Genomic DNA, 27761 nt, shown 5'->3' on the forward strand with positions numbered 1-27761 from the left:
CGCATTCCATGGGAATCTATTGATTTTAACACCATTTTATATGTGATAAGTGAAGGCAGGGGAGGAATACACAGTGGAAGCACATTCCATTGCGTGCCCCTAACCTGCCACAAAGTGAAAAGAAAATTATTGGAGTATAAAAGTCAGCCGTAAACCACTGATGTCTCGGTTTTATGCCTTCCTTTAACACTCTGGAATTGCAAAAGGACTGTGAATATATATTCATAAACGTATGTTTTACTAAACAGAGTTGCTGAGTAAAATGTGTCACACTTTATTTTAAAGGCACAGGTTACTTTCCAAGATGCCTCTGCCTATTTCTCTGAAGAGGACTGGAAGCTTTTACATGAATGGCAGAAGGACCTTTACAGGAACGTGATGAAGGAAATTCACCAAGCCCTGATCTCATTAGGTAATGTTAAGCTGCCCAACTTCATCAACTGTGTTTTACCATTCAGATTTTACAGAATTTTCAGAATGGATATTATATATGTTCAGTCTTCGATCTGACCTAGGGAATAGCAAGATGTTTTATGATATTTTTCTGCTGACAAAACTGCTGATATGCGTACTGTTCTGACATTAGTTAATCGGAGCATTACAATAAGTTGCTTTCACTCTGAAGTTGTGCTCTATTTGTTGGAATTAACCTCTCACACCACGCTGTTTTGCTTGTTTGCATAACTGTACTCACGTTTATTCTTGCCAGGTGCTGTTGTGTTCTCGCACAAGGGAAACGCAAAATTCTCAAGGGTGTCATATATGCCCTGTGTGTCAAAAACAACTGAATGAGCTGCAGTCTAGTGTTCTGGGACACTCTCTTGTGGTAACCCAGAATCTCCTTCCAGTGTTTATCCAGAAGGGAGTGCTAAGGTCTTCCACCCACTTGCGTCTGAGCACTAATATTGTGGGGGGTCCTCCAGTTAGGAGTAAGTCTTATATCCTGGATATCGAGTGTCCTCCCTCCGAGATGTCATACAGGACATCCACGATTGAGTGTTTTTCCATTAATTCTCCATTTGTGGACCGTCTGCATATAATCTCCCTCTTGATGGTGCTTTGTAGCAAATATTGGCCTGTGCAGGCCCGTGTGTTCAACTAGCTAACTAAAGGGTATGAAGGAGGTGTCATATAGCAGCTCACCTATCGTAGCAACACCCTTGGATTCCCAGTTCACTCCTATCCCCAGTCGCGCCTGAGCAGTGGTCGATACCACGGACACTAAGGGAATCTGCAGTGAGAACGGGTCCTTAAGTCCAATCTGTGTGAGCACCCTGTCCCATACCTGCACTCCTAAGGACACCAAGTGTGACCCTTGGTGGGTTCGAGGTCCCCTATTCCACAGCAACTCCTTCAGATAAAAGCGCAGCTCAGTGGGTTGAAGCATTTGCGTGCCTGGAGAAGGGTCTTCCGCTACCATTCTGCCACAAGAATCCACTGCATATTGAGTCTAGTGTCCTGAAGAAGGTTTTGGGTATATAGTATGGGACATTTACAAAGTAGTGCAGTTGTCACAAGTCTCTCCCCTTCTCACCTGCTTTTGTTGTTTGCTTGCGACCTTCTGGATGTCTTCTTTCTCACGGTCCGGGATTTGTACAAACCCGAACGCTGGTCCTCGGATTCCAGCGTGAGGTTCGCTATCCAGCTTCCGGGAGCGTTCAGAAGTCCAAGGTGGATACCAGGAAGGAATGAAGTTGCACTCGGAGGCACGGAACGCCGTGACCCGAGCGCGGAACAAATCCAGGAAGATAAGGTAGAGGAATGGGAGGAATGACAGGGTTTCAAGGAACCGGGAACAAGGAATCAAAAGGGAGCCCCGAACAAACTCCGGCAACACACGTCCGACTACAGTAAGCGGTAGCGTTGAGATGCGCAGAGCCGCGGGGGCATGTCTGTATTGTAGAGCGTGCAGCTTGGAACGTAGAGACTGACCAGGAGCATTCCGTTTCGAACGGCCATGTTGGAAGGATCACTGTATTCAATCCCCTATGGGTCAGGGACCAGGAAGTCCAGAAGGGGCGCAGACGACGGTTCATGACAGTATGCCTCCTCTGAAACCCAGCTCCTCCGGACTTGCCCCGGATGGATAAGATGGAATCTTCGAACCAGCCTGGGGCATTCATGTTTGACATGGGTTCCCAGGTGCGCTCACTGGGAGGGTATCCCTTCCATTCGACCAAATATTGTAGTTGCCCACGTCGGTACCTAGAGTCACAGATGCTGGAAACCTCGTATTCGAGTTGGTCATTTACAATCACTGGGGTAGATTTTGGAGCTGTTCGAGATGACTGAAGATATGGTTTTAACAGTGAGGTATGGAAGACTGGGTGGATCCTTTTCCAGGATTCTGGTAGTCGGAGTCGAAAGGCCACTGGATTGACGATTTCTTGTATAGAAAAGGGGCCGTAATACCTGGCAGCCAATTTATTTGGGCTCCGATGTCGAGGAAGGAGCTTCGAGGATAACCAGACTTTATCACCTACAGAGTAGGAAGGTCCAGATCTTCTTTTGGAGTCAGCATAACGTTTAACGTCTCTTCGGGCCCTTTCTAAGTGTTCCTTAGCTTCTTTGTGTACTGTAATAAGGGTTTCAATCCAAGAATCTACCGCAGGAACTGGGTTAGGGTGTGGGAGAACGGAGAGTAGAACTGAAGGATGGAATCCTTGACTACAGAAGAAGGGACTGGTTTTGATAGCTGAATGGTCTGAATTGTTATAAGCGAATTCGGCCACAGGTATTAAGAGTGACCAATCATCTTGGACCTTGGTAGCGAAGCAACAAAGGTATTGTTCAAGAGTTTGGTTTACACGTTCAGTAGCTCCATTGGTTTGTGGGTGATAACCTGAAGACAAGGCACGTTGAATTCCCAGAATACGACATAATTGCTTCCAAAACTGAGATATGTACGGGGGTCCTGGGTCAGAAATGATCTTGGAGGGTAGCCCATGAAGCCGGAATATGTGTTCCAGGAAGATTCCGGCAAGGTCAGATGAGGATGGCAGTTTGTATAAAGGTGTAAACAAATCAATAGTAACCATGATAGTTGTGTACCCCCTGGAGGATGGTAGTTCCACGATAAAATCTGTGCTGATAATTTCCCTGGGTCTTGTTGGTATTGTTGGTTGGAGTAGGAGACCTGCCGGTTTCTTATTATCATGTTTGTTCTGATTGCAGACTGCACATGTCTGGATGTGGATCCTGATATCATCCTTCATCTTCAGCCACCAAAACTGTCTTTGTATTAGATGGAGGGTGTTGGTAATGCCACAGTGTCCCGAATGAAAGGTATCATGGCATAGGCTTGTGATCCTTTGTCTCAGTCCAGGAGTGGGAATGACCAACGATTGTCCTTGAATAGATATCCGTCCTTTGTTGTCAGATTCCATTTATTATTTCTCTTAAACTCCTTCAATGGTTTCAGAGGATTGAGTTTGATTTCGAATATTCTCCAGGAGGGTGAGTGCTTAGGCAACAAAGATTGTGTGGGGAAACATCTTTGGGAAGGTCCGATCCTCAAGGGTTTCGTAATCTGGACGTCTGGATAAGGCATTGGCTATAATGTTGTGTGTTCCGGGGACATGATGGATTTGAAACTGGTATTGAGCAAAAAAGAAGGCCCAACGGGCTTGACAACTGTTTCTGCTTTCTAGGGATTGTAGGACTTGTGATATGATATGATATGATATGATATGGCATTTATAACGCGCCTATACACAAGTGTTTCAAGGCGCGACGAGGCAAGGGAGGGGAAAACAGTGGAAGAAAGACAATGATCCTACTAGGCCAGGTGTCATTCAGATTGCGCAAGTGCGAGGGTAGGGAGAAAGGGAAGAGTGCAAGGGGAAGGGAGAGGGGACAGTGCAGTGCAGTACATGTAAGAAGAATAAATACGATAAATAAAACAGCCTGATGGTGGCAAGTGCAAGGTAAGAGCAGACATAAGTGCAGGTAAGGGGACTGAAGGTATTTCAGAACCAGTCCCAAGTGCAGGGGGTTGCCAGGGAGGCAGGGCAGGTGAACAAAAGGCAGGACCTGGCCCCAGGATCAGAAAGGGTGGCCAGGTAACCGGTGCAGAATCGGCAGGGAATTTCAGCAGGGGAGAGAGGCAGAGAAAGCGGAAGCAAAGAGGAAGGTTTTGAGGTGTTTCCGGAACCGGAGATGCTTCTCCTCGAGTTTCAGGGAGGCAGGGAGCCTGTTCCAGAGGGAGGCCCCAGCCGAGGAGAGAGATCGACCACCAACTCGTTGCTTGGAGAAGCGGCTAACCCTGAGGGAGTTGGAGGCAGATGAGCGAAGAGCCCGGGAAAGAAGGTATTTAGGAAGAGAGAGTTGAAGGTAATGAGGTCCCAGGCCCCAGAAGGCCTTGTGGATAATGCAGAGGGTTTTGAACTTAATCCTTGCAGCCACTGGGAGCCAGTGCAGTGATTTCAGTCCTGGAGAGATACAATCCCTGGGCTTGAGGCGAGGACAAGTCTCGCAGTCCTGTTTTGGATAAGTTGCAGAGGGCGGAGAGTAGAGGCAGGCAGATTTAGATAGAGGCTGTTGCAGTAGTCCAGCTTAGAGAGAACCAGGGCTCTGGAGACGGTGAGCTTCTGGGGGAAGGAGAGGAGAGGAGGAATACCTCTGAGGAGGTGCAGCTGGTAGTGTGACTTCTTAGAGACGTCGGAGATGTGAGGAGAGAAGGAGAGTGTGGAGTCGAAGATGACCCCGAGGTTTTTAGCCTTGCAGGTGGGAGCAGGAAGAGGGCCAAGAGAGGCCGGCCAGAGAGCTGAAGGGAAGGAGGGAGAGGGTGTGCCAATGAGTAGAATCTCTGTCTTACTGGCATTAAGGCTGAGGTCGTTGGCGGCACACCACTCCTGGATAGCAGACAGACAGTCAGAGATGAGGGAAGGAGAGGAGGAGGCCGAGGGTAGCCTGAAAATGAGTTGGGTATCATCCGCATAGCACTGAAAATTGGGGCAGAGGGCGGCGATGCAGTGGGCAGGGAGTGCCAGGTATTGGTTGAAGATTGAAGATTCCGATGGTCCGTGCAAACTTGGACTGCGTGTTTAGCTCCCAGGAGGAGATGACGCCAGTCAGTGAAGGCTTGACGGATAGCTACTAGTATCTTGATAGGCGATGGGGTGTTCTATTTTGTCATCCAACTCTTGCTTTAGGACTGCCCCAATGGCGTAATTGGAAGCATCAGTCTCAACAAGAAAGGGTCGATCAATGTCAGGTTGAGCTAGGATGGGTGCTTGTTTGAACTCCGACTTCAAGCGTTGAAACGCTGTATCTTGTGCTGAGGTCCACAGGAAGGGGGTGTCCTTCTTTAACAATGTAAGGATAGGATGCACAATCTCTGAAAAGGTTGGTATACATTTCGGATTGAAGTTAGTAAGCCCCAGGAAAGATTGAATCTGTTTCACAGTAGTTGGAATGGGCCAGGACAAAATGGAGTCTACTTTCGAGGAGTCCATTCCAATTCTCTTTGGACTGAGAACGAATCCGAGGTAGTGAACAGTTGATACATGGAAAAGGCACTTCTCGGGCTTGGCCAGGAGCTTATGTTCACGTAGACGTTGTAAGACTGTCTTCACATGCTCTTTATGTCTTAGATGGTCCTAGGAGTATATCAGTATATCATCCAGATATACGATGATGAAGATGAACAGCATATCAGAGAACACTCGATCCATAAAACGTTGGAAAACCGCTGGGGCATTAGCAAGTCCAAAGGGCATAACTAGGTATTCAAAATGGCCAAAGGGGGTTCTAAAGGCTGTTTTCCATTTGTCACCTTCCTTTATACGAATAAGATGGTAGGCACCCCTTGGGTCTGATTTTGTGAAGATCACTGCACCTCTGACTGCTTCCAAGATATCCGAGATGAGGGGCAAGGGGTAGCGGTCTTTGAGAGTGCACTGATTAAGGCCACGGTAGTCTAGACATTGTCTGAGCTCCTTGGTGTCTTTCTTGGGAACAAAGAACAATGAAGCACCGCTGGGGATTTAGATGGTCGTATGGTGCCATTTTCCAGGTTAGTATCCAGGTATTCCCAGAGGGCCCTTTTTTCAGGTTCTGATAATATAAACATCCTGCCGAAAGGAATCCCTGCTGAAGGTTCAGTATCGATGGCGCAATCCTCTGGTCTGTGAGGAGGGAGAGCTTGAACTATAGCGGTCGAAAATACATCAGAAAAGGCTTGGTAGGCCCTGGGAATCTGGATGATGTTAGAGACGGTGACTGGATTTTGCTGATTCTCTTGCGAGTCTTTAGAAGGCTTCGGTAAGGAATCTAGGGATAAGCAGTGAGGCATACAGTGTTCAGATCCAAGGAACAGGGAGCCTGCTGCCCAATTGATGTAGGGGTTATGCCTTTTTAACCAGGGCATTCCAAGAACCCTCGGATAATGGGCTGATTTTATAATGTCAAATTTTATCCTTTCTCGATGGTGGTTTATAGAGAGTAGAATCTCTTTAGTCTGAAGAGTTATGGGTCCTGAAGATAGAGGTCTCCCATCAATAGCCTCTACAGGTTGCATTGTTTCTCGGCTTTCATGTGGAATGTTGTGAGCAGTGACCCAATCATGATGTAGGAATACGCCCATGATGGGGAATCTACTAATGCCATGATGGGGTAGGATTCTTTCTTGGAAGGCGATAGAAAGGCCTGTAGAACCACAAGATTATTTTGTTCAGTAGAGTTCAAGGATGGAATTGATGTGGAGCAAACATCTCTCTCCCGAAACTGTGCCCCTACTAGGATCGGGAGCTGGCGTTTCCCGAACACTGTGGAGGAGCAATAGGGCATTCTCTCATGAGGTGTTTATCGGAGGTACAATACATGCACAGACCAGTGTGGATCCGTAGCATCCTTTCTTGTGTGTAATGGGTCCACGGAAGGCCCCTAGTTGCATTGGTTCTGGGTCCGGGGTTGGAGAAACTGTGGACTCTGACCTAGGCGGATGTTCTGTGGTGGTCTTTTGGAAAGCCGATTTAGACTTCTTTTTCTCCGCTCTTCTTTCTTGGATTCGGAAGTCTATTTGCAAGGAAAGGTCCATAAGAGCCTGGAAGGATCTTGGGCGAGCTACCCTAGCTAACTCATCCTTTATTTCTTCATTCAGACCTCTTCGGAAGAGAGTGAAGCTGGCTTCTTGCGACCAATCTGCTTCCTTCACGAGCTGTTTGAAACGGGTCACATAAGTGAGCATATCCTGGCATCCTTGTTGAAACTCGAGCAGTCTTTCTTGGGCACTGTACACCTGTTCTGGGCGATCAAACATGGCCTTTAGGGCACTCACAAACCCATCATAATCATCCAGGAGAGCGTCGCCCGAATTGACCAGGGGGGTTGCCCAAGTCAAAGCATTTCCAGTGAGGTGTGAGATCATAAAGCCACCTTTGCTCTAGGAGTGGAGAAATACTAGGGCTTGAAGGTGAAGTGCACTAAACATTAATCAAGGTAGGTACAGAGGGTCTTGGAAGAACCATCATACTTGTCCACTATTCCTCCCGATGACACGCTTTCTTTAGTTGCAGAGTCACGTGACAAAACTAGCTGTTTTAATGCAGCATTCTCAGCCTTAAGGTTCTGTACCTCCGTGGTTAGTTCCTGCATGCCTCGCATGAGGTCTTGAACAGCGGCTTCCATCTCTGTGTCTGTATCGTGTTTTAGGCGTTTCAATCTGTCACAAGTCTCTCCCCTTCTCACTTGCTTTTGTTGTTTGCTTGCGACCTTCTGGGATGTCTTCTTTCTCACGGTCCTGGATTTGTACAAACCCGAACACTGGTCATCGGATTCCAGCGTGAGGTTCGCTATCCAGCTTCCGGGAGCGTTCAGAAGTCCAAGGTGGATACCAGGAAGGAATGAAGTTGCACTCGGAGGCACGGAACGCCGTGGCCCGAGCGCGGAAGAAATCCAGGAAGATAAGGTAGAGGAATCGGAGGAAGGATGGGTTTCAAGGAACCTGGAACAAGGAATCAAAAGGGAGCCCCGAACAAACTCCGGCAACACACGTCCGACTACAGTAAGCGGTAGTGTTGAGACGCGCAGAGCCGCGGGGGCGTGTCTGTTTTGTAGAGCGTGGAACGTAGAGACTGACCAGGAGCCTTCCGTTTCGAGCGGCCATGTTGGAAGGATAACTGTATTCAATCCCCTATGGGTCAGGGACCAGGAAGTACAGAAGGGGCGCAGATGACAGTTCATGACAGCAGTAGCCTAAGCAGGACAATCATTTTTAATAGAGCTGCCCTACCCATTAACGAGAGGAGCAGCCTGTTCCAAAACCTTATAGAATTCTTGATACCTTCCAGGGCGTCATGGTGTTGTTAATGTGCTCTGCCACTGGGTCATGATATATGTTAACCCCCAGGTATTTAAACGTCTTGACACTCCATTGTAGCAAGAGGACTGGAAGCGTGTTGTGCCCTTTCTTAGCGAATCCTGCTTTCTGGAACAGACACGATTTGTCTATGCTGATCGTGATCCCTGATAACTTCGCAAACAGCGCTAGGGTTTCCATAATCATCTCTAAGTTATCCTCTGGGTTCATACCTGTGGCTTGATGTTCTAAATTAGCTGTGAAGTCAAATGAATAATGTTGCCAGCATTTGAGGTGTATTCGCTTCCATAGGTGTGTGGCTGTGTCATATCTTTTTTCTTTTTTATTGAGTTTCGCCACCGATTTACTTTTTTTCATAGTCCTGGTCTAATGTAGATCAGTGACCCACCTGACACCGACTCCCAATGAAAGAATACTGGTTATCACATGGTGTACCTCTTGTTCTTCTAGAAATGTGCTCCACAGCCGTGTACTTTCAGCAGAAAATCTGGCACAGGCTTAGAAAATCCCCTCCTGTTATGGGCCATCCCCGTGAAATGCCTTAAGGGCATTAACCTGCCTCTACCTTGTAAGCTGCGGAGGGGCAGGTTCGTGGAAAACCCATGAAGCTCAATTAAGTAAAAGAAAGGAATACTTTATTCCAAATGGAATAATTCAAAAATGATCAACCAGAAAAAAGAAAGCACTACTTGGGCCTAAATAGATCGTTTGCTCGATATGTTAAACAGTAACCTAAGCAGCACCGAAATAGGAATAAGATATAGCACATATTTTGGCTATTTTATTTGAAGCCGTGACATCACTCCACATGATTCAATCTGCTCTAGCATGTCTGGGAGTGATAATATGGTCTACTGTCCATGCAGTACCACACCATATCTATAATATCTATATAGCACGAAAAGGCTCCATGTAACTGATTAGCTGTTTGAAAAACCCACTCATGAAAATGTCCTCCTGACCAGGGTGCAAAAATGCATGTTGCAAGCTACTACTAGCCTGCCATAAAACATCACTCCACACCACATCTCTACACATACACACAGCCCACTATTTCCTATTCGCCAAGAGTCAAATTTCACTAGCCAATGGCTAGTGGCGAGTGAACATTTTGCGCCCTGCTCCTGACTATGCTTACTTATGGCTCTGCTGACAAGCCAAATATTTACTGCAACATGGGGCATTCTTGTCTTGTATGGTAGCCTACGTGCCATCTTGCTCATATCGTAACAATAGCTTTTAACTGGTATAGACTTTCCCTGTAGAGTAGTAGAAGTCGCTTCATATGTGCGCAGGCATGTCTCATAGCCAATGATGTGGTAGACCAGAGAGATTTATTTGTATTTATTGTATTCATTGAGGATATGTGTTGTTTTGCCTAGTAAAACTTAAAATTATAGCATCAGTCAACAGGGCAGTCCTGAATCAGGTGCCATACCTTTGCAGGAGAGCTAACAGTAAGTGGGAGAAATATATGGTACAGAAACCACAGACCATGCATATTGATTCGATAGAGTATGTACAATAGGATTAGGTGTAGGGTGGTCAGTGAGGGGGGAGAGGAGTGGTAGTAAGTACGGGGAGTACTTGACAAGGTGGAACTTTAATATGGATTTGAATTACTGAGAATGCTTTAATAACAAAACAATAATAACAACTAAATATCGAATATTTGTTTAAAATGTATATGGGGTGGGTTAAGGGATTAAAACGGGTGGGGTGCGGGTTGGGGTGGGTTTAAAAGCATAGGGAAAAAGGGGGGAACCCGCAAAATAAAAAATGTGTTATTTTTCGTTATAAAAAAACTCTGTCATTTAATTACTTAAAATCACATGTAACCTTTTTAACATGTAGAGGAAGGGAATTACAATGGTTTGTGCAAAAAGGGAGAAGGAGCAGAAGTGAGAGGAGGCACGGTGGACGGCAGATTGCAAGATTTAAAAAAAAACATTTTTTATTTGTTATAGTTGTATTACAACTTTTCAAATTTCATTAACATATAAATAACATTTATATACAAAACACAATAATTTTCAATCTTACAATAATTTTCAATCTTACAAGGCTAAAAGATAATACATTCTTACAATACCATTATTATCACATAATTATTAACAGTTCATTTTATACGCATGATCACACCAATTCATACTATTTACAAAGGTTCCACTTAGATGGTTATTTGACTAAGCTTACCTCTTTCAACCAACCGGTTACCTAATAGCTTTATAGATAATGCATTACCTGTTATACACCTCTAACCCGGGGAGCACAATTTGAAAAAATTGTACTATGGCAATCAGAATTTTCGGGCGGATACTGGAGAACAGCTCATGCCATCTTTCGTCACTCTCCATTGGTCTTTGGACTACCTGGGTGTGTGCAAAACATCTGGTTCGTACATTGCAGAGTGCTACACATTCTGTAGATTGCAAGATTTAGGAGTTTACTAGTGTGAAGAAAGGAGCACAGTAGTGGAACATAGTTTTGGATAAATGAGGACAGTGTAAGCTTGTGCTTTGATTTTAAAACAAGTAGTAGGAATTTGAAGCTGGATGCAGCTTAGGTCTCTGCCTAGCACAGAGAAGGAGTGGAGAGTTAAGTAAGGTAATTCTGGCATCAGTAGAGGTGGAAGTTATTAAGGGATGAAGGTTAAGGTAACTATTAAAAAGGGCTTCAAGGTTTCATGCCTTACGGGAGTGGCAGAGTAAGTCAGGTCAAAAAGAGTGAGGGGAGGAGAATGGGGCATTAGAAGCACAGAGGTATATCACCTTGGCCTGTGGAGAAGTTAAGCATAAGACAGACAAGTGCCTTTCAGTGCCAGATAGCAGAGAGACAAGCAGATCTATGCAAGCAGAAAGGTCAGGAGTAAAGATAAGAAAGGAGAATGTGTCCGGTTCAGCAAGGAGGTGGTAGGAAACCCGAAAGTAGAAGATTTGATGATTTCGGGAGGATGTGTAGAGGGTGAATAGTAGGTGGGCTGCAACCACAGCCTGGGGTAATCCTTTTTTGACTGGCGGCAATCACGAACACTGGTTACCGCACCTTGGCGGTTCTAGCAACATCGGAGCAGCGGCGAGGGACTACTCTCCCTACACTGCACCTTGGCAGTCCCAGCAACATCATGAGAGCTGGCAAGGGACTTCGCTTTCAACATGGCTGCCCCGCGCGGCATTAGCCTCAGCTGATCTTTGTAGGGGACGTACCCTGTACTGATAGACTGGTCCTCAAAATTTCTGCAACATGGTGAAGGAGCCGTCAGGCGATCGCCAGCCCCCTCATAGGGCCTCATCTATGGGCCATGTCCCTCCGTGTCTGGCCCTGTCCGGGCCTGGAGGATCCTGAGGGCGCCTCTATTCGTACTACTGGTAAGACCTCAACACCTTGCTTGCCAATTTTGCTCCAACTGCCTGCTACCCAACAAGACGTAGTTTCGGTCACCAATTCCTGTAAAAAATAGCCCACTGGTCATGCTCCCCATCTGCACTCCTGCCCTTTCTTGCACTCAGCGTCCCACCACAAGAATGTGCGCCTCCATCACGGCCCTATTTCCCTTGGCATGCATCCAGGCAGGCCTTGATTGACTGCTCCCACTCCTCGCTTAGGGCGATCATCTGAGCGTTGTGACCCCCACTCCTCGCTTAGGGCGATCATCTGAGCGTTGTGACCCCCATCAGAACACACCAAAAGACACAGTCTCTTCTAACACCTGCTTGTAATTTACTACTGCAATTGTCCTTACTCGATCTGCTGTCTGTGATCCATTTCATGCTGCATTTATGTGTTGTTTTCCAAATTCGATTCTAGGTGTGCTTTACTTCTGTGTATCCTTCATTTCATGCTGCATTTAAGTGTTTTTTGCAAATTCAAATCTAGGTGTGCTTTACATCTGTGCATCCTTCATTTCATTCAGCATTTAAGTGTTTTTTGCAAATTAGAATCTTTGTGTGCTTTCCATCTGTGCATCCTTCATTTCATGCTGCATTTAAGTGTTTTTGATCATTTGAATCTAGATGTGCTTTATATCTGTGCACCCTGCTACCTCACTCAGCATCTAGGCCGCCTGGCGAGTTTGATCGTGCATTGTGCAGCCTCTCCAACTATACCTCTTCTCCTCCTCCTCAATGTCACTCTCTATCTCTCCCATCTATTCTAACTATTACTCTATCACCTATCCCTCCTCTCTTACGAAGTCTGGATGAAAAAAGCTGAAGAAAGATCTCTTGGCCTCTAACCCTAGCCTACCTATTGCTGACACCCATGTCAGTGCTATCACTGATATCCTCTTCTCTGTCCCCTCTCCCGATCTCTGGACCTACCACCTGATCGCTACCATCTCCCCTTTTACGTATTCACCCAACAATGGCAGCACTAGATGGGAAGTACTTTTGGCACACTTCTCATCCTCTAAGTGCATCATTAATGTCTACCACAATGGCACTGGCATGGCACAGGGTTCTCAACCCAATCTTTTTCTCTTTGATCAGCGCCTGTTGTCCCTTATCAACTTTCTACCTTCTCTGGCTACCTCTCCTCCCTCTCTCTCTTCACCCCCTTCACCACCTTTGATGGTTGTACCACCCCCATGTACCCCTCCTTGGTAAACCTTGAAAGGCGCTGACCAACTACACTTAGCCATTCTAAACGCTTGATCTGCTGTCAAACACTCTTCTGATATCTGGCTCCTTCTTGAAGACTTTGATCTCAACGTCCTTGCTCTCACCAAGACGTGGTTCAATGCCAGCTCAGTCACTGCTTTTGACTTCCTCCTCCCTGATGGCTATAAGATCCTCTCCAAGCCTCGCCCCAATCGACTTGGTGGTGGAGTAGCCCAGATCCTCACTGAGTGGGTCCCCACCTCTCCCATACCCACCCAGCCCTCTTCCTCCTTTGACATCTTTGTCTGCAAGCTTGGTGTCACCTCTGTTCTCTCTCTCACCCATGTGACGATCTACAGACACCCTGGCCCTGTCACTCTCTTCCTTTCAGAATGGCCCAACTTTACCTCCTCTCTTCTGACTTCTTCCTCTAAACTGCTCCTTCTTGGAGACTTCAGCATCCACCTTGACTCCACTGTCCCTGCCTCCACACTCTTCCCTGATCTCTGTACTTCTCTCTCCCTCACTATTCTCCCTTTAGGCCCTATCCACTCTGCTGGACACACTCTTGATGTCCTCATTCAAACTGATCTTCCATTCTCCAACCCTCGCTCTACCCCTCTCTCCTGGTCTGAACACTCCCTCCTCTCTTCCCACCTTGGACCTCTCGGTCCCCGGACCGGGCCCACCCAGCCTCCTTCATGGCCATCCGACCGATGAAGTGAGTGTCAGTTGCTGCATTTGCCTCTACCTTCTTCCCCCCTCCTTCCCTACTGTTGACTCGCCAACTGACTGTTCTTGACAATCTTCATCTCGCTATTACTAATACCCTTGCCCCTGTCATGAGGATCCGACTAAAACCTGCCTCCAAGCATAACAGTTGGTACAACCCCGATCTAGCCTCTCTAAAACGCAAGTGTAGAGTTGTTGAACGGAAGTGGCAGACCTCGAGCTCCTCTAATAAACTGGCCTGTCGTCTGCACCAAAGGCAATACTGTCTCTCCATCCATGCCAAAAAGAGGGTCCACATCCAGGCCCAAATCTTTGGAGCCACTAACAATACGGCTGAACTCTTCGAAATCTGCAAGGAACTAGCCAATCCATCTGCAGTCTCTACTTCATCTCTTCCTTCTTAGGGCCTCTGTACTACACTGGCCAACCACTTTACCTCTAAAACTCAGGAATTCTGACCTCTCTTTCTTCCTCCCCCTCCTCCACTCCCCTCCCTGACCTCCTACCTCCCTTTGCCTAACCCACACCCCCACCCCCTTTTTCCTCCTTCTCTCCTTTCACAACGGATGAGGTCACTAAAGTAGTCTGCTCAATGAAGGTCTCATCCAAACAGGTATCTTCCCTGTTCGTCCAGAACCATCAAGGATGACATCCCCTCCCTTGCATCAGCTCTTGCTGATTTCTGCAACCACTCGCTAGCCTCTGGCTCTTTCCCTTCCTCTCTAAAGCACTCCCTTGTGCACCCCCTTCTAAAAAAAGCCCTCTGCTGACCCCTCGTGTTCGGCCAATTACCGCCCTATCTCTACTACACCCTTCCTTGGGAAACTCCTGGAGAAGTTGGTCTTCCCCCAACTGACCCTACACACTGCGCTCGTTGGTTGCTTACATGACCATCAATCTGGATTCCAAGCATCCAGAGGCACAGAAACTGCTCTCTTGCCCTGTGAATAATTGCTTGCAAATCTTGACTCTAACTCTCCTGCTGTTCTCATTCTCCTTCACCTCTCTTACACCTTTGACACAGTCTACCACTCTATCCTCATAAAGCGGCTCCAAGATACCCTTGGTATCACAGACAGGGCACTGGATTGGTTGACTTCCTTCCTCATTGACCGCCCCTCTCATGGACCTGTGCTCTTTCTCTTCTTCCACCTCTCTCTCAACTTGTGGTGTTTCCCAGGGCTCTATCCTCTCGCCTTGGCTCATCAACATCTACCTTGCCCCCCTTGTTCAACGGATCTCTGCCGTCTATCCTCACTTCCAGTGTTACTGTTAGAACTCACCACCAGGTAACAAGGACGGTAGGAGCACGATAGCAGAAGACTCCAGAGTCGCTGAAGAATTCTTCCCACAATTGTAACCCTCTGCTGTGTAAGGCTTACAGACAGAATGATCAAATAGTTGGAAGAGGAGACACACACACCCGATGGCACCAACTGGGAGCAATAGACAGAATACCAAGATCAGTACTGTTGTAATCTTGTATAACCGAAAGTAACAGAATACCAACTACACTAACCTGAGCGGTGGTACTCTGCGTTGATATTACAGAAGGGTAGTGAAGATTTCCTCAGTAGCCCGGGGATTCCATTTGGTGTTTCGTAGTTTGTCAGTGGTCCCAGTTTTAAGGATCCAGGTCCAAGGTCCTATCCCAACGGCACGAGGACCCCTAGAAGTTCCAACAATCCAATGTCCAAAGACTACCCCGACGGCACGAGGACTCCTAAACAAGGAGAATCTCTAGTCTCTGAGATCCAACACGGTGGAGTTCGAGGAGTTCCCCTTCTAACTCATCCGAGATTCCAGGCAGGTAGGTCTTTCTGCAGACAAGATGGTGGCAGGGGCAGGCAGATGAACAAACTTCGTAGAGTAGATGGGTCTTGTCACGAGAAGGCAGTGGAAAGCCAAAGGCAGAGGCAGTCCAGTATGCAGAGCGGGTTGGCAATGTGCAGGCTATGTAAAGCAGAATTACAAAGCAGGGGCAGTCCAGTATGCAGAGCAGGTTGGCAACGTGCAGGTTATGTAAAGCAGAATCACTAAGCAGAGGCAGTCCAGTGTGCAGAGCGGGTTGGCAACGTGCAGGCTAAGTAAAGCAGAATCACTAAGCAGGGGCAGTCCAGTATGCAGAGCAGGTTGTTCAGAAAGCAAGACAAACAGTAGCAAGGACGTAGTAAGGAAACAGGGTTGGACAGGAGCAGGTAGACAAGAGGCAAGGTCAAGTAGGAGTCGAAAAAAGGCAAAACACAGGTCCAGAAAACAAGGATTCCAAGAAGTACGAGGCGGTTCCAAACACTTCAATCAGAAGTGCTGTGCCGTAGTCTGGGGGCAGGGCTTTATTCTGTGTACGTCACATGCCATAGTCGTGTGTCGTGTTGACGGCAGCGTGTCTGCACCAGAAGCGTTCTCCTCGTTGCCAGGACAACCAGTAACGAGCGAGAAACAGAGCTTGATGTTGCAGCCTAGGGTGACATCCGAAACGTGAAAAACAAAGTCCCAAGGATTTCTTTTTGGATGTCGGACGTGCTGGCAAATTTCTTTCCGCAGGTATTTTAAATCCAGACAGTCTAGAACCGTGATTCCTAACAGCTACGCAGATGTCACTCAACTCTTCTTCAAGCTCCCCTCCTCCTCTTCCTCTTCCTCCTCTATCTTTCATGACTGTTTAGCTGCTGTCCAATCATTGTGCATTTCCAATGATCTCTGTCCTAATGCCAGTAAGACTGAGATTCTTCCTATCGCAACACCTGTTTCCAGCTTCCCCCTGCACTCCGGCCACCTTCTATGGGTTCTCCTTCTTCTCCCTCAAGGGAAGCCAGAAACCTCAGGGTCATCTTTGAATCCTCTCTCTCCTTCATTCCTCACATCTTGGACCTTGCAAAGAAGGCCCACTTTCAACTTTACCTCCAAAGAGGCATTCTCCCTTTCCTCACCTTTGCCCAGAAGCTCAATGTCTCCCTGGTCCTCTCCTGGCTGGACTACTACAACAGCCTCTTCCTTAACCTACCTCTTTCCTCCCTCTGTCCTCTTCAACTAATCCAGATATGGGCTGCAAGACTTATCGTTGGCCTCAAGCCCAGGGACCGTATCTCTCTAGTCATAATATGTATGTATGTAATATGATATCTGCCTCTAAGTGTCCACTACGTGTTTAAAATCCATATTGATGTTCCTCCCATCTTCTACCATAATCTGGCAATTTGTTGTTATGTGCTTGCAACGTTTTCATTTACCCATAACATACACTATATTTGCGAATCAGGAAGTCTGTTCTTTCCCACTGTTAGGGAGAATTCTCTCTTTAGGCTGAATTTCCTAACCTAATGAGTCCCCCAGCAGCTTTGCTGGATTTCTGGAGTTTGTTTTTACCTCCTGCCAAGAGTGAGACTCTTTTCCTCCCACTCTTGGACATGATTTATGGTATTCCTTTGACTGGTAATGTGTTTTATGGGCTATGGGGTCCTTTACTCCATAGGGTCTCATGCGTTTTTCATATGTGTGTTACACAGCACCCTCCGTGCAGTAACACTGGGGTGTCATAGTGACACCCCACCATAGACTCCATACCCTGGGACTGACTACTGTCTCCCAGGGCATGTAAAGTCACCATTGGCTTTACTAGTCCCAAATTATTAACAGAAACCAGTACAAACCATCATATTGTGGACGTACTGGTCGGGGCAATTCGATTGCCCCAGGGTCTGTTAGTCGAGAGGGCATGTCTCCGTCCCCCCTGATCGAGTTTTGGCTGGTGGCAGTGGAAACTACTTTTTATATTCGACCGCGAATATTTTCCTATGGGATTTTCCCATTGTTCGAGGCTACCAGCTTTAATTATTTAATTCTCATAGCCCCGAACATACCGCCGGTTTATTTAATTAATATTAATTCTCCGGTTGGTATTTTTTGCCAAGACTCGATTCTAAAATGGCGTTTGTGTTCTCTTCTGTGACTCCAACCCAAGTCGAGCCCTTTGTTCCACTTTTTGGCGGGCTTAGCCACAGAAGCCTCCAAAAGTGGTGCCACTCTGTCTGGGTACCACAGGGGGTGTGGGAGGGGGTTTAGGCACCCTGGACTGAGTTACCTTGGTAACTCAAGTCGCACTCTTGTGTGATTGGCCCAAGTGGTGAGCCGGCCGGCTCACCACTTAGCATGTTTGAGTGACAGCTAGGCTGAGTGAATGGGGGTTTTCTGCATAAAAGCAGGGCTTTGGGGACTGGAACTTCAGAAGTCGCCACAGGACCTGAGAATCCGACGAGGGAGAAGCTGAGTCGACCTACCACGACAACACCATCGGTGGAGCCCTGCAGAACCGACTCACCACTTCCCGACGACAGAGAAGATCTCCCGGCTGGAGAGGCTTCTTCCCCTGACTGGTGGGCACAACCAGTTTACCTTTCTTTCTTCGCACCCCAGCCCGGTTTGTGGTTCAACTGCCCGTGCCAAGCACCCCGGCGGCCGGATAGCCACTCATCACTGAACCGCGAAACACCGGACCGCTCCTTGTACCTGAGAAACTCAGCGGCTGGTTTCTTCCCTGGCAGTGCAACGGACGCCTGTCTTCCTCCACGACGAGATCTTCTCTTCCCCCGGACGAAGCACCGACTTGCATCCGCTGCCAGGAACAACTGCCCCCGCTGGAGCGTTCTCACCACTTTAAGATACCATGTCCGCCAGGCCTCCCTTTCTAAAGATTGCAACAAGGTAATAATAACTCCTTAACCTTCTGGACTGGGCTGGCCGCCTTGACCCTCTAACTGGTCCCTTTCTCTGATCCAACTCCTTTTTGAACCATTACAAGACTTTTGTGCACTGCAACCGTGTGACCTTGGACACATTTAGTTTTGATCCTCTTAAAACGGATCCGGCCTACTGACTCTGAATTCACGGTTTTACTTTGCCGTCCTCTCTTGTTATGTTCTTGTAAAAGTGTTGGGATCTTTTTCAATTTGTTCTCTGCTTTTCTCTCCCTTTTTAAAACAAACTATTAGAGTGCCATCTACGTTAAGCGCTCACCGCTGTCTGAAAATAAGTGGGGCTTTACTTAAGACTTGTCTAATATTCTTTAAAGGGAGTGTATGTCTTTTAGTGACCGTGTTTTTGAATTGCTTACTATTAGTGCCTGTGTGTTTTTCTAGATGGGGTTTTAAATAAATAATTATATCTCTTTTACACCAAGCCCTGGTCAGTGTTTACTTGTTCTATTGTGTGCTCTTGACCTATTGTGAATACTCTGTATACTGCCTAACTCTTCTTGAGGGAAGTCTGACTGCTCAGCCACAGCTACCAAGTGAATCTGTGTGGTACAGACTGCTACCAAGTGGGTTTACTACCAAACACCTGTAGTCCTAAATGTTTTGCACTGGTCCCAGAGGGAACTGCACATGCACAGATTTGTGCCTAACACTGGTGTACAGCAGTGGGATTTGTATTGAGTATACACTTTAGAGTGCTTGTTGAACACTTTAGGACAACTAACCACAGAGTTTAGCACTAAAAAGTTGATTTTCTAACTATGTTTGCTATGGAGAGTTATACCCTAGAATCATTGTCTGCCAAAATTGCTGATTGCTTAAAAGTATTGTGTAGACATAAGAATCTCTCTGAGAAGGGCAAGAAAATGGAACCTATAGAAAGATTGTTAGAAAACCAAAGTCTGGGTGGTACAGAGGAATCTACCCCCCCAGCAAATGTAGAAAACAGTGATGGTATTGATCTGAATCAAAATCTTGATAATGAGTCAGAAGAGGAAAGTGAACCTAATGAAGTTAGCCACTCTGAGCCTCTGTCTGCCTTACCTCCTGGACCTACTGGGCCTATACCAGGTCCCACATGTAACCCTGCTTATTTTGAACTTGAAAAAATGAAGCTTGAATTAGAGTACAAATGTTTTTTAGCTCAATCTGAAAGAAACCACGAGCTAGAGTTCAGAAGAATGAATGCCCAGGCTGAGCAGAAGCAAGCTGAGTTAAGACTCAGAGAAATAGAGCTTAATCATGAATTAGAAATGAAAAAGGTGTCTGTAGAAAATGCTTCTCTCTCTTCTGGTTCTTCTAGGAGTTCCAGTCCCAAAAGACCCCGGATGCCTAAGGAATTAGTGGGTATGTATGAACCTAGATTGGATGTGTTGGATTGGTTGAAAATGTTTGAGTATAATCATGGGCTCCAGGACATCACAGGGAATGAGTTACTTCCCTGGTTGTTCTCTAGGCTTCCCCCTGTTGCAACTGATGTGGTAATGGAGTTGGGGGAGGTGGATAAGAAGGATTATGAATGTGTGAAACTAGCTTTGATAGCTAGAATTGGGAAGACCCCTTCCCAGTACTTTAAGAGGTTTAGGACCCTCAAAAAGCATGATGGTACCCCTTGGGCTACCTGGGTGATTGAAAGTTTGAAAAACTTAGAGGGATGGATTAAGGGTTACAGAGTTGACACTTATGAAGGAATGAAGAATCTTGTAATGTTGGAGTCAATTTATGATGCCTGCTCTCCTGAGCTCAGACAGCACTTGGCTGATTCAAAGGAATTAGATTCCTGGAAGTTAGCTAAGGCTGCTGACTTGTGGGTTGCCAACAGGGTCACTCACAAGGATTCTGGGGCTACTCGGAAAAAGGATGAGGGAAACAGCCAAAAAAGGACTCCAAAAAGAATTCTTATAATTCCAATTCCAAAGAGGGCCCCAAACAGAACCAAAAGGGTAAGCCACCAGGGAAACCAAATCAGGCTAGTGTACCTACTGGTGCCAAACCAGAAGGAGGTCAGAACAAGCCACCATTCCAGAAAACATTTGGTAAATGCTTTGTTTGTGGCTCAACTGACCATGTGAAAGGAGATCCCAGATGTAAGGGTAAACCTTCAGGGGTCCAGCTTGTCTCCTTAGCCTTCGCTCCAGAGGAGGAAGTCCAAATGGCAAGTGGAAACTTTCTATTACTGGCTGATGAACCCATTGGAGTCTCAGCTAGTGTTTCTTTAGTGTATCTGGGTCTGTGGGAACAACAGAACTTAGATGTCTATAATTCTATCCCAGATAATAAAGAGTATTATAAGGACAGTGTCCAGGTGAATGGTCAGGAGACTCCTGCCATTAGGGACACTGGGGCCAGCATAACTGTGGTGGACAAATCGTTTTTTCAGGCTGAGGATGTTGCTAAGGCACCCAAACGCCTCACCAAGTTAGCTGGAGGGCCTGTGCAGATTTTTCCCCAATTACCAGTTCTCATTCAGTGTAATGACATGACTGTGAAGATACCTGTCAGCATACAAAGTGAGGTGCCAGGAAGGGTTCTGCTGGGTAATGACTTGAAAACTCTTGGAGTAGTGTCACATACCCCCAGACCTCCTAGTAAAAGGTTACAGGAGCTCACCAGACCTGCAAGGGAGAGAACCATGAGAGGTACTCCCAAGGAGATGATGAAGAAAGAGATCACTCCTGCTCCACTAGAGATGTCAGCTGCTGTCTCTAAGAAAATAGAAGAAAAAGGGAAACCTAAAACTTCTAAAAGGAACCTCACAGCCAGCACTCCAGTGCAGCCAACAAGGACTTCCCCTAGGTTGTGCAAAGTTACACCAGTAACTCCCCCTCCAGCTGAGGCTGAGAGGGAGGTACAACCCTGTGTGGTTGAACTAGACTCTGAAGAAGAGCTAGTGGAAGGCCAGGAACTCATTGGAGATCTGATCCTGTTGACCATCCTGAGCTGCAGTCTTTAGTGGCAGAAGGTGGACCCAACAGGGCGGACTTCAGTAAGGGACAGAGAGAATATCCAACTCTGGAAGGTCTTCGCCACCAGGCAGATGCTCAGGCTGAAGGGCAAGAGCCTGGGAAATATAGGTTACACTGGGAAGATGGCCCCTTCTACAGTGAACCAACCAAGTCTGCACCTGGGGACAACAAACGACTTGTAGTACCCCAAGATACAGACCACAGTTCTTGCAGTTAGCCCATGAGATTCCTTTGGCTGGTCACTTGAGTTTCAAGAAGACTAAGGAAAGGCTCTCACTCTAATTTTATTGGCCAAAGATGGGGGCCGAAGTAGATAAATACTGCAGGAGCTGCCACACCTGCCAGACCTCTGGTAAGGTTGGCTCCAAGAATGTGGCACCTTTAGTGCCTCTCCCAGTTGTGGGAGTCCCATTTGAGAGAGTAGGGATTGACATTGTTGGTCCCCTTGATCCTCCAACTTCCTCAGGCAACAGGTTTATACTTGTTGTAGTAGACAATGCTACTAGATACCCTGAGGCAATTCCTATGAGGACTGTTACAGCTCCTGCTGTGGCTAAGGCCCTCCTGGGTATTTTTTACCAGGGTTGGGTTTCCTAAGGAAGTAATCTCTGACGGGGTCAAATTTTATGTCCCACTACATGAAAGCCATGTGGAAAACCTGCGGAGTTACTTACAAGTTCTCAACCGCATACCACCCTAAAACAAATGGGCTGGTTGAAAGGTTCAACAGAACCACGAAGAGCATGATTGGTGCTTTAGAGGACCCCTTAAAAGAAAGTGGGACCTTCTACTGCTATGCCTTCTCTTTGCTTATAGAGAAGTCCCTCAGGAGGGAGTAGGTTATTCTCCCTTTGAACTTCTTTATGGTCATCCGGTCAGAGGTCCATTGGCCCTGATCAAGGAGGGGCTGGAGAGTGCTCCTTCCCCCAAGCCAGTCAGAGTGACTGACTATGTGATAGGTCTCCGAAGGAGAATGTCACAAATGATGGCAGAAGCAAGTGATAACTTGAAAGCTGGACAAGCATTGGTCAAGCACTGGCATGACCAAAAGGCTAACATGGTTGAGTTTACTTAAGACCAGCTAGTTCTCGTTATGATTCCAACAAGGCAGAGGGCCTTGCAAGACAAATGGATGGGACCCTTCAAAGTTGTGGGTAAACTTGGAGAGGTCAACTATCTGGTGGACTTGGGCAACCCCAAGGAGGCTCCAACAGTATTCCACACCAACAGACTAAAAGCGTATGTCTCCAGACCTGATGTAGGAGCTTTGCTTCTAGCATCATCAGAGGAAGAAGAAGAGAGTGAAGCTCTTCCTGATCTCCTCAGAGGCTTACCTTTAGACGAAAAAATTGAAGGAGTAAATCTCTCTTCAAATCTGACTCCTGAGCAACAGGAAGAGTGCAAATCTATGTTGAATCAGTTTGCCTCTCTGTTCTCACTTTCACCAGGCTTGACCCCTTGGGGACAGCATGACATACTCACTGGTGACTGTCTGCCAGTCAAAAGCAGAGGATATCGAATGTCAGAAAATGTAAGAACCCACATCAAAGGTGAGGTCAACAAGATGCTTGATCTCGGGGTAATAGAGCCCTCTACTAGTCCATGGTCTAGCCCAGTTATGTTAGTACCAAAGGCAGGATCTAAAGACCTTAGATTCTATGTGGATTACCGAGCTCTTAATGCAGTCACTAAGAATGATGCCCACCCTTTGCCAAGGACAGATGAGTTGGTGGATAGACTTGGTGCAGCCAAGTTCCTCAGCACATTTGACTTGACGTCAGGCTATTGGCAAATAGCCCTGAGAGACCATGCCAAGGAGAAAACTGTGTATTCTACCCCAGTTGGCTTATACCAGTGTAAGGTCATGCCTTTTGGATTGAAAAATGCACCTGCTACGTGTTAGGCAGAAACCTGTGCAGTTCCCTTTGGGAACACTGCAAAAGATTTAGGACTACAGGTGTAAGCAGTAAACCCACTTGGTAGCAGTCTGTACCACCCAGATTTACCTGGTAGCTGTGGCTGAGCAGTCAGACTTCCCTCAAGAAGAGTTAGGCAGTATGCAAAGTGTACACAATAGGCACTCAGATACAATAGCACAAGCAAACACTGACCAGAGCTTTGGTATCAAAGTATATAATTATTTATTTAAAAACACACTGTTTGAAACACTCCAGCACTCCTATTTGTAAAACACTCTAAACACAGTTACTATTATGATATATACAACCCTTATTCCTTATCAGACAAGTCTTAGTTAACACCACTTATTTCCAGACAGAGGTGAGCGCTTAACTATAGATGGCACTCCAATAAGTTCATGAAAAAGGGAGGGAAAAAGGCAGAATATGTGACGATACACCACTCTAAGATTTAGGAACACTTTTAGCAAGGCAGAAGAGCAAAAGTCACTGGTGAGCTAAAGTCCATAGGCTGGGCCCACTCTTAGAGAGAGCAGAGCACAAATGCGCCCAAGATCACACAGTTACACTAGGCTTTGAAAGTCTTGCAGAGAGTTCGAAAAGAGTTTACAGAGGCTCAGAACAGTTTAGCCAGGGTGTCCCAGGCTAACCCAGGTTCGAAAGCTGGGGGCTAAATCTACCCCGTAGAGTCGGTGGCAAGGGAAGCCAGGCGGAACACGGTACCTTAAGTGGGAAGGATCCTCCAGCGGTGGCAGTTGTTCCTGGCAGCGGGTGCAAATCTTGGCATCGTCCAGAGGAAGAGAAGATCTCGACTTGGAGGAAAGATGAAGGTCGTTGCACTGCCAGGGAAGAAACCAGCCGCGGAGATTTCCGGTTAAAGGTATTACCCTTTATTTCGCGGTCGTGGTAAAACGTGGTATTCCGGTTGCCGGGGTGCTTGGCACAGGCAAGGCGGCCACGAGATGCGTCGGGAAGGCGAAAAGACGATGAACCTGGTTATCCCCACCAGTCAAAGGAAGAAGACTCTCCGGCGGGAGATCTCCTCTGTCGTCGGGAAAAGTGGTGAGACGGTTCAGCAGGGCTCCACCGGTGGTGTCGTCGTAGCAGGTCGGCTCAGCTTCTCCCTCGTCGGATTCTTAGGTCCTGTGGCGACTTCTGAAGTTCCAGTCCCCAAAGCCCTGCTTTTATGCAGAAAACCCCCATTCACTCAGCCTAGCTGTCACTCAAACATGCAAAGTGGTGAGCCGGCCGGCTCACCACTTGGGCCAATCAGGACGGAGTGCGACTTGAGTTGCCTAGGCAACTCAGTCCAGGGTGCCTAAATCCCCCTCCACCCCTCCTAAGTACCCCAGACAGAGTGGCACCACTTTGGAGGGCTTCTGTGGAGAAGCCCGCCAAAAAGTGGAACAAAGGGCTCGACTTGGGTTGGAGTCACAGAAGAGAACACAAACGCCATTTTAGAACCGAGTTTTGGCAAAAAATACCAACCGGAGAATTAATAATAAATAAATAAACCGGCGGTATGTTCGAGGCTATCGTAATTTAATAAATAAAGATAGTAGCCTCGAACAATGGGAAAATCCCATAGAGAAATATTCGCGGTTGAATATAAAAAGTAGTATGCACTGCCACCAGCCAAAACTCGAGCAGGGGGGACGGAGACGTGCCCCCTCGACTAACAGACCGCGGGGCAATCGAATTGCCCCGGCCAGTACGTCCACATTATGATGCTTTGTACTGGTTCTGTTCAGAATTCAAGACTAGTAAAGTCAATGGTGACTTTACATGCCCTGGGAGACAGTAGTCAGTCCCAGGGTATGGCGTCTATACTGGGGGGTCACTATGACACCCCTGTGTTACTGCACTGAGGGTGCTGTGTAACACACATTACAAAAACACATGAAGCCCTATGGAGTAAAAGACCCCATAGCCCATTAAACACATCTAGAGTCAAAGAAACACACTCAAATCATGTCCAAGAGTGAGGGTAAAAGAGTCTCACTCTTGGCAGGAGAAAAAATGAAACCCCAAAAATCCAGCAAAGCTGCTGGGGGACTCACTAGGTTAGGAAATTCAGCCTAAACAGAGAATTCTCCCTAACACTACGTTTCAAAGGATGGTAAACCAGGTTCTGAATGGGATGGAGGACTTCTGCATGGCATACTTGGATGACATAGCAGTGTTCAGCAATTCCTGGGAGGAACATGTGGACCACCTGAGATATGTTTTGCAGGCTCTTGGAAAGGCCAATCTGACCATAAAGGCAAGTAAATGCCAGATTGGACAGAGTAAAGTGGTCTACCTTGGACATGAGGTAGGAGGTGGAGAAATAAAGTTTTTGCCCAGTAAGATTGAAGCTGTGCAAAATTGGACAACACCTACTACTCAAACCCAGGTGAGAGCCTTCTTAGGTCTCACTGGGTATTACAGGAATTTCATTGAGAACTATGGGTCCATACTTTCTCCACTGAATTTCATCTCCTCTCCTAAATTCCCTAAAAAGGTTAAACGGAATGAGGAAAGCAATCAGGCCTTTGAAACCCTGAAAAAGGCTCTTTGCCAAGCCCCAGTACTCAGAGCTCCTGATTATCACCAAACTTTCATTGTGCAAACAGATGCTTCAAATGTAGGAATAGGTGCAGTCCTCAGTCAACTGGATGGGAAAGGTAGGGAGCACCCCATTTGCTTCATCAGCCGTAAACTGAAGGATCCTGAGACAAGGTGGGCAACAATCGAAAGCGAATGCTTTGCTATTGTGTGGGCACTGAAGAAGTTTAGGCCATACTTGTATGCTTCTACTTTTGTCATTCAGACTGACCACCAACCCTTGAGATGGTTAATGCAAATGAAAGGGGAAAATCCAAAACTATTGAGATGGTCAATCTGCCTTCAAGGGTTTGATTTCACCATTGAGCACAGGTCAGTTTGTCACCATCAAAATGCTGATGGACTCTCTAGGATGTATGTCATCGACTAGAAGTATGAGGTTCATCCAGGAGTGGATTAAATCCTCCTGTCCCTTAGTCTGGGGGGGGGGGCGAGTGTTAGGGAGAATACTCTCTTTAGGCTGAATTTCCTAACCTAGTGAGTCCCCCAACAGCTTTGCTGGATTTCTGGAGTTTGTTTTTTCCTCCTGACAAGCGTGAGACTCTTTTCCTCCCACTCTTGGACATGATTTATGGTATTCCTTTGACTGGTAATGTGTTTTATGGGCTATGGGGTCCTTCACTCCATAGGGTCTCATGCATTTTTCCTATGTGTGTTAAACAGCACCCTCCGTGCTGTAACACAGGGGTGTCTTAGTGACACCCCACCATATACTCCATACCCTGGGACTGACTACTGTCTCCCAGGGCATGTAAAGTCACCATTGGCTTTACTAGTCCCAAATTATTAACAGAAACCAGTACAAACCATCATATTGTGGACATACTGGTTGGGGCAATTCGATTGCCCAGGGGTCTGTTAGTCGAGGGGGCACGTCTCTGTCCCCCCTGATCGAGTTTTGGCTGGTGGCAGTGGAAACTACTTTTTATATTCGACCGCAAATATTTTCCTATGGGATTTTCCCATTGTTCGAGGCTACCAACTTTAATTATTTAATTCTCATAGCCGCGAACATACCGCCGGTTTATTTAATTAATATTAATTCTCCGGTTGGTATTTTTTGCCAAGACTCGATTCTAAAATGGCGTTTGTGTTCTCTTCTGTGACTCCAACCCAAGTCGAGCCCTTTGTTCCACTTTTTGGCGGGCTTCTCCACAGAAGCCTCCAAAAGTGGTGCCACTCTGTCTGGGTACCACAGGGGGTGTGGGAGGGGGTTTAGGCACCCTGGACTGAGTTACCTTGGTAACTCAAGTCGCACTCTTGTGTGATTGGCCCAAGTGGTGAGCCGGCCAGCTCACCACTTAGCATGTTTGAGTGACAGCTAGGCTGAGTGAATGGGGGTTTTCTGCATAAAAGCAGGGCTTTGGGGACTGGAACTTCAGAAGTCGCCACAGGACCTGAGAATCCGACGAGGGAGAAGCTGAGTCGACCTACCACGACGACACCACCGGTGGAGCCCTGCAGAACCGACTCACCGCTTCCCGACGACAGAGAAGATCTCCCGGCTGGAGAGGCTTCTTCACCTGACTGGTGGGCACAACCAGTTTACCTTTCTTTCTTCGCACCCCAGCCCAGTTTGTGGTCGAACTGCCCGTGCCAAGCACCCCGGCGGCCGGATAGCCACTCACCACAGAACCGCAAATTACCGGACCGCTCCTTGTACCTGAGAAACTCTGCGGCTGGTTTCTTCCCTGGCAGTGCAACGGACTCCTGTCTTCCTCCACGACGAGATCTTCTCTTCCCCCGGACGAAGCACGAACTTGCATCCGCTGCCAGGAACAACTGCCCCCGCTGGAGTGTTCTCACCACTTTAAGGTACCGTGTCCGCCAGGTCTGCCTTTCTAAAGATTGCAACAAGGTAATAATAA

At 47.1% G+C, this 27761-nt stretch overlaps 1 protein-coding gene across 1 annotated transcript in view; it reads left to right on the plus strand.

Moving 5' to 3' along the window:
* The window catches only part of LOC138453800 (zinc finger protein 282-like), a 504037-nt gene that overhangs the window by 125370 nt on the left and 350906 nt on the right, over window positions 1-27761 (plus strand). The window contains exon 2 of the mRNA XM_069606968.1: window positions 286-412. Within this exon, the coding sequence (XP_069463069.1) occupies window positions 286-412 (127 nt within the window). The remainder of the gene's footprint in view (window positions 1-285; window positions 413-27761) is intronic.

Source organism: Ambystoma mexicanum, chromosome 4p (assembly GCF_040938575.1).
Source record: "Ambystoma mexicanum isolate Mex_15411 chromosome 4p, UKY_AmexF1_1, whole genome shotgun sequence".
Taxonomy (NCBI): domain Eukaryota; kingdom Metazoa; phylum Chordata; class Amphibia; order Caudata; family Ambystomatidae; genus Ambystoma; species Ambystoma mexicanum.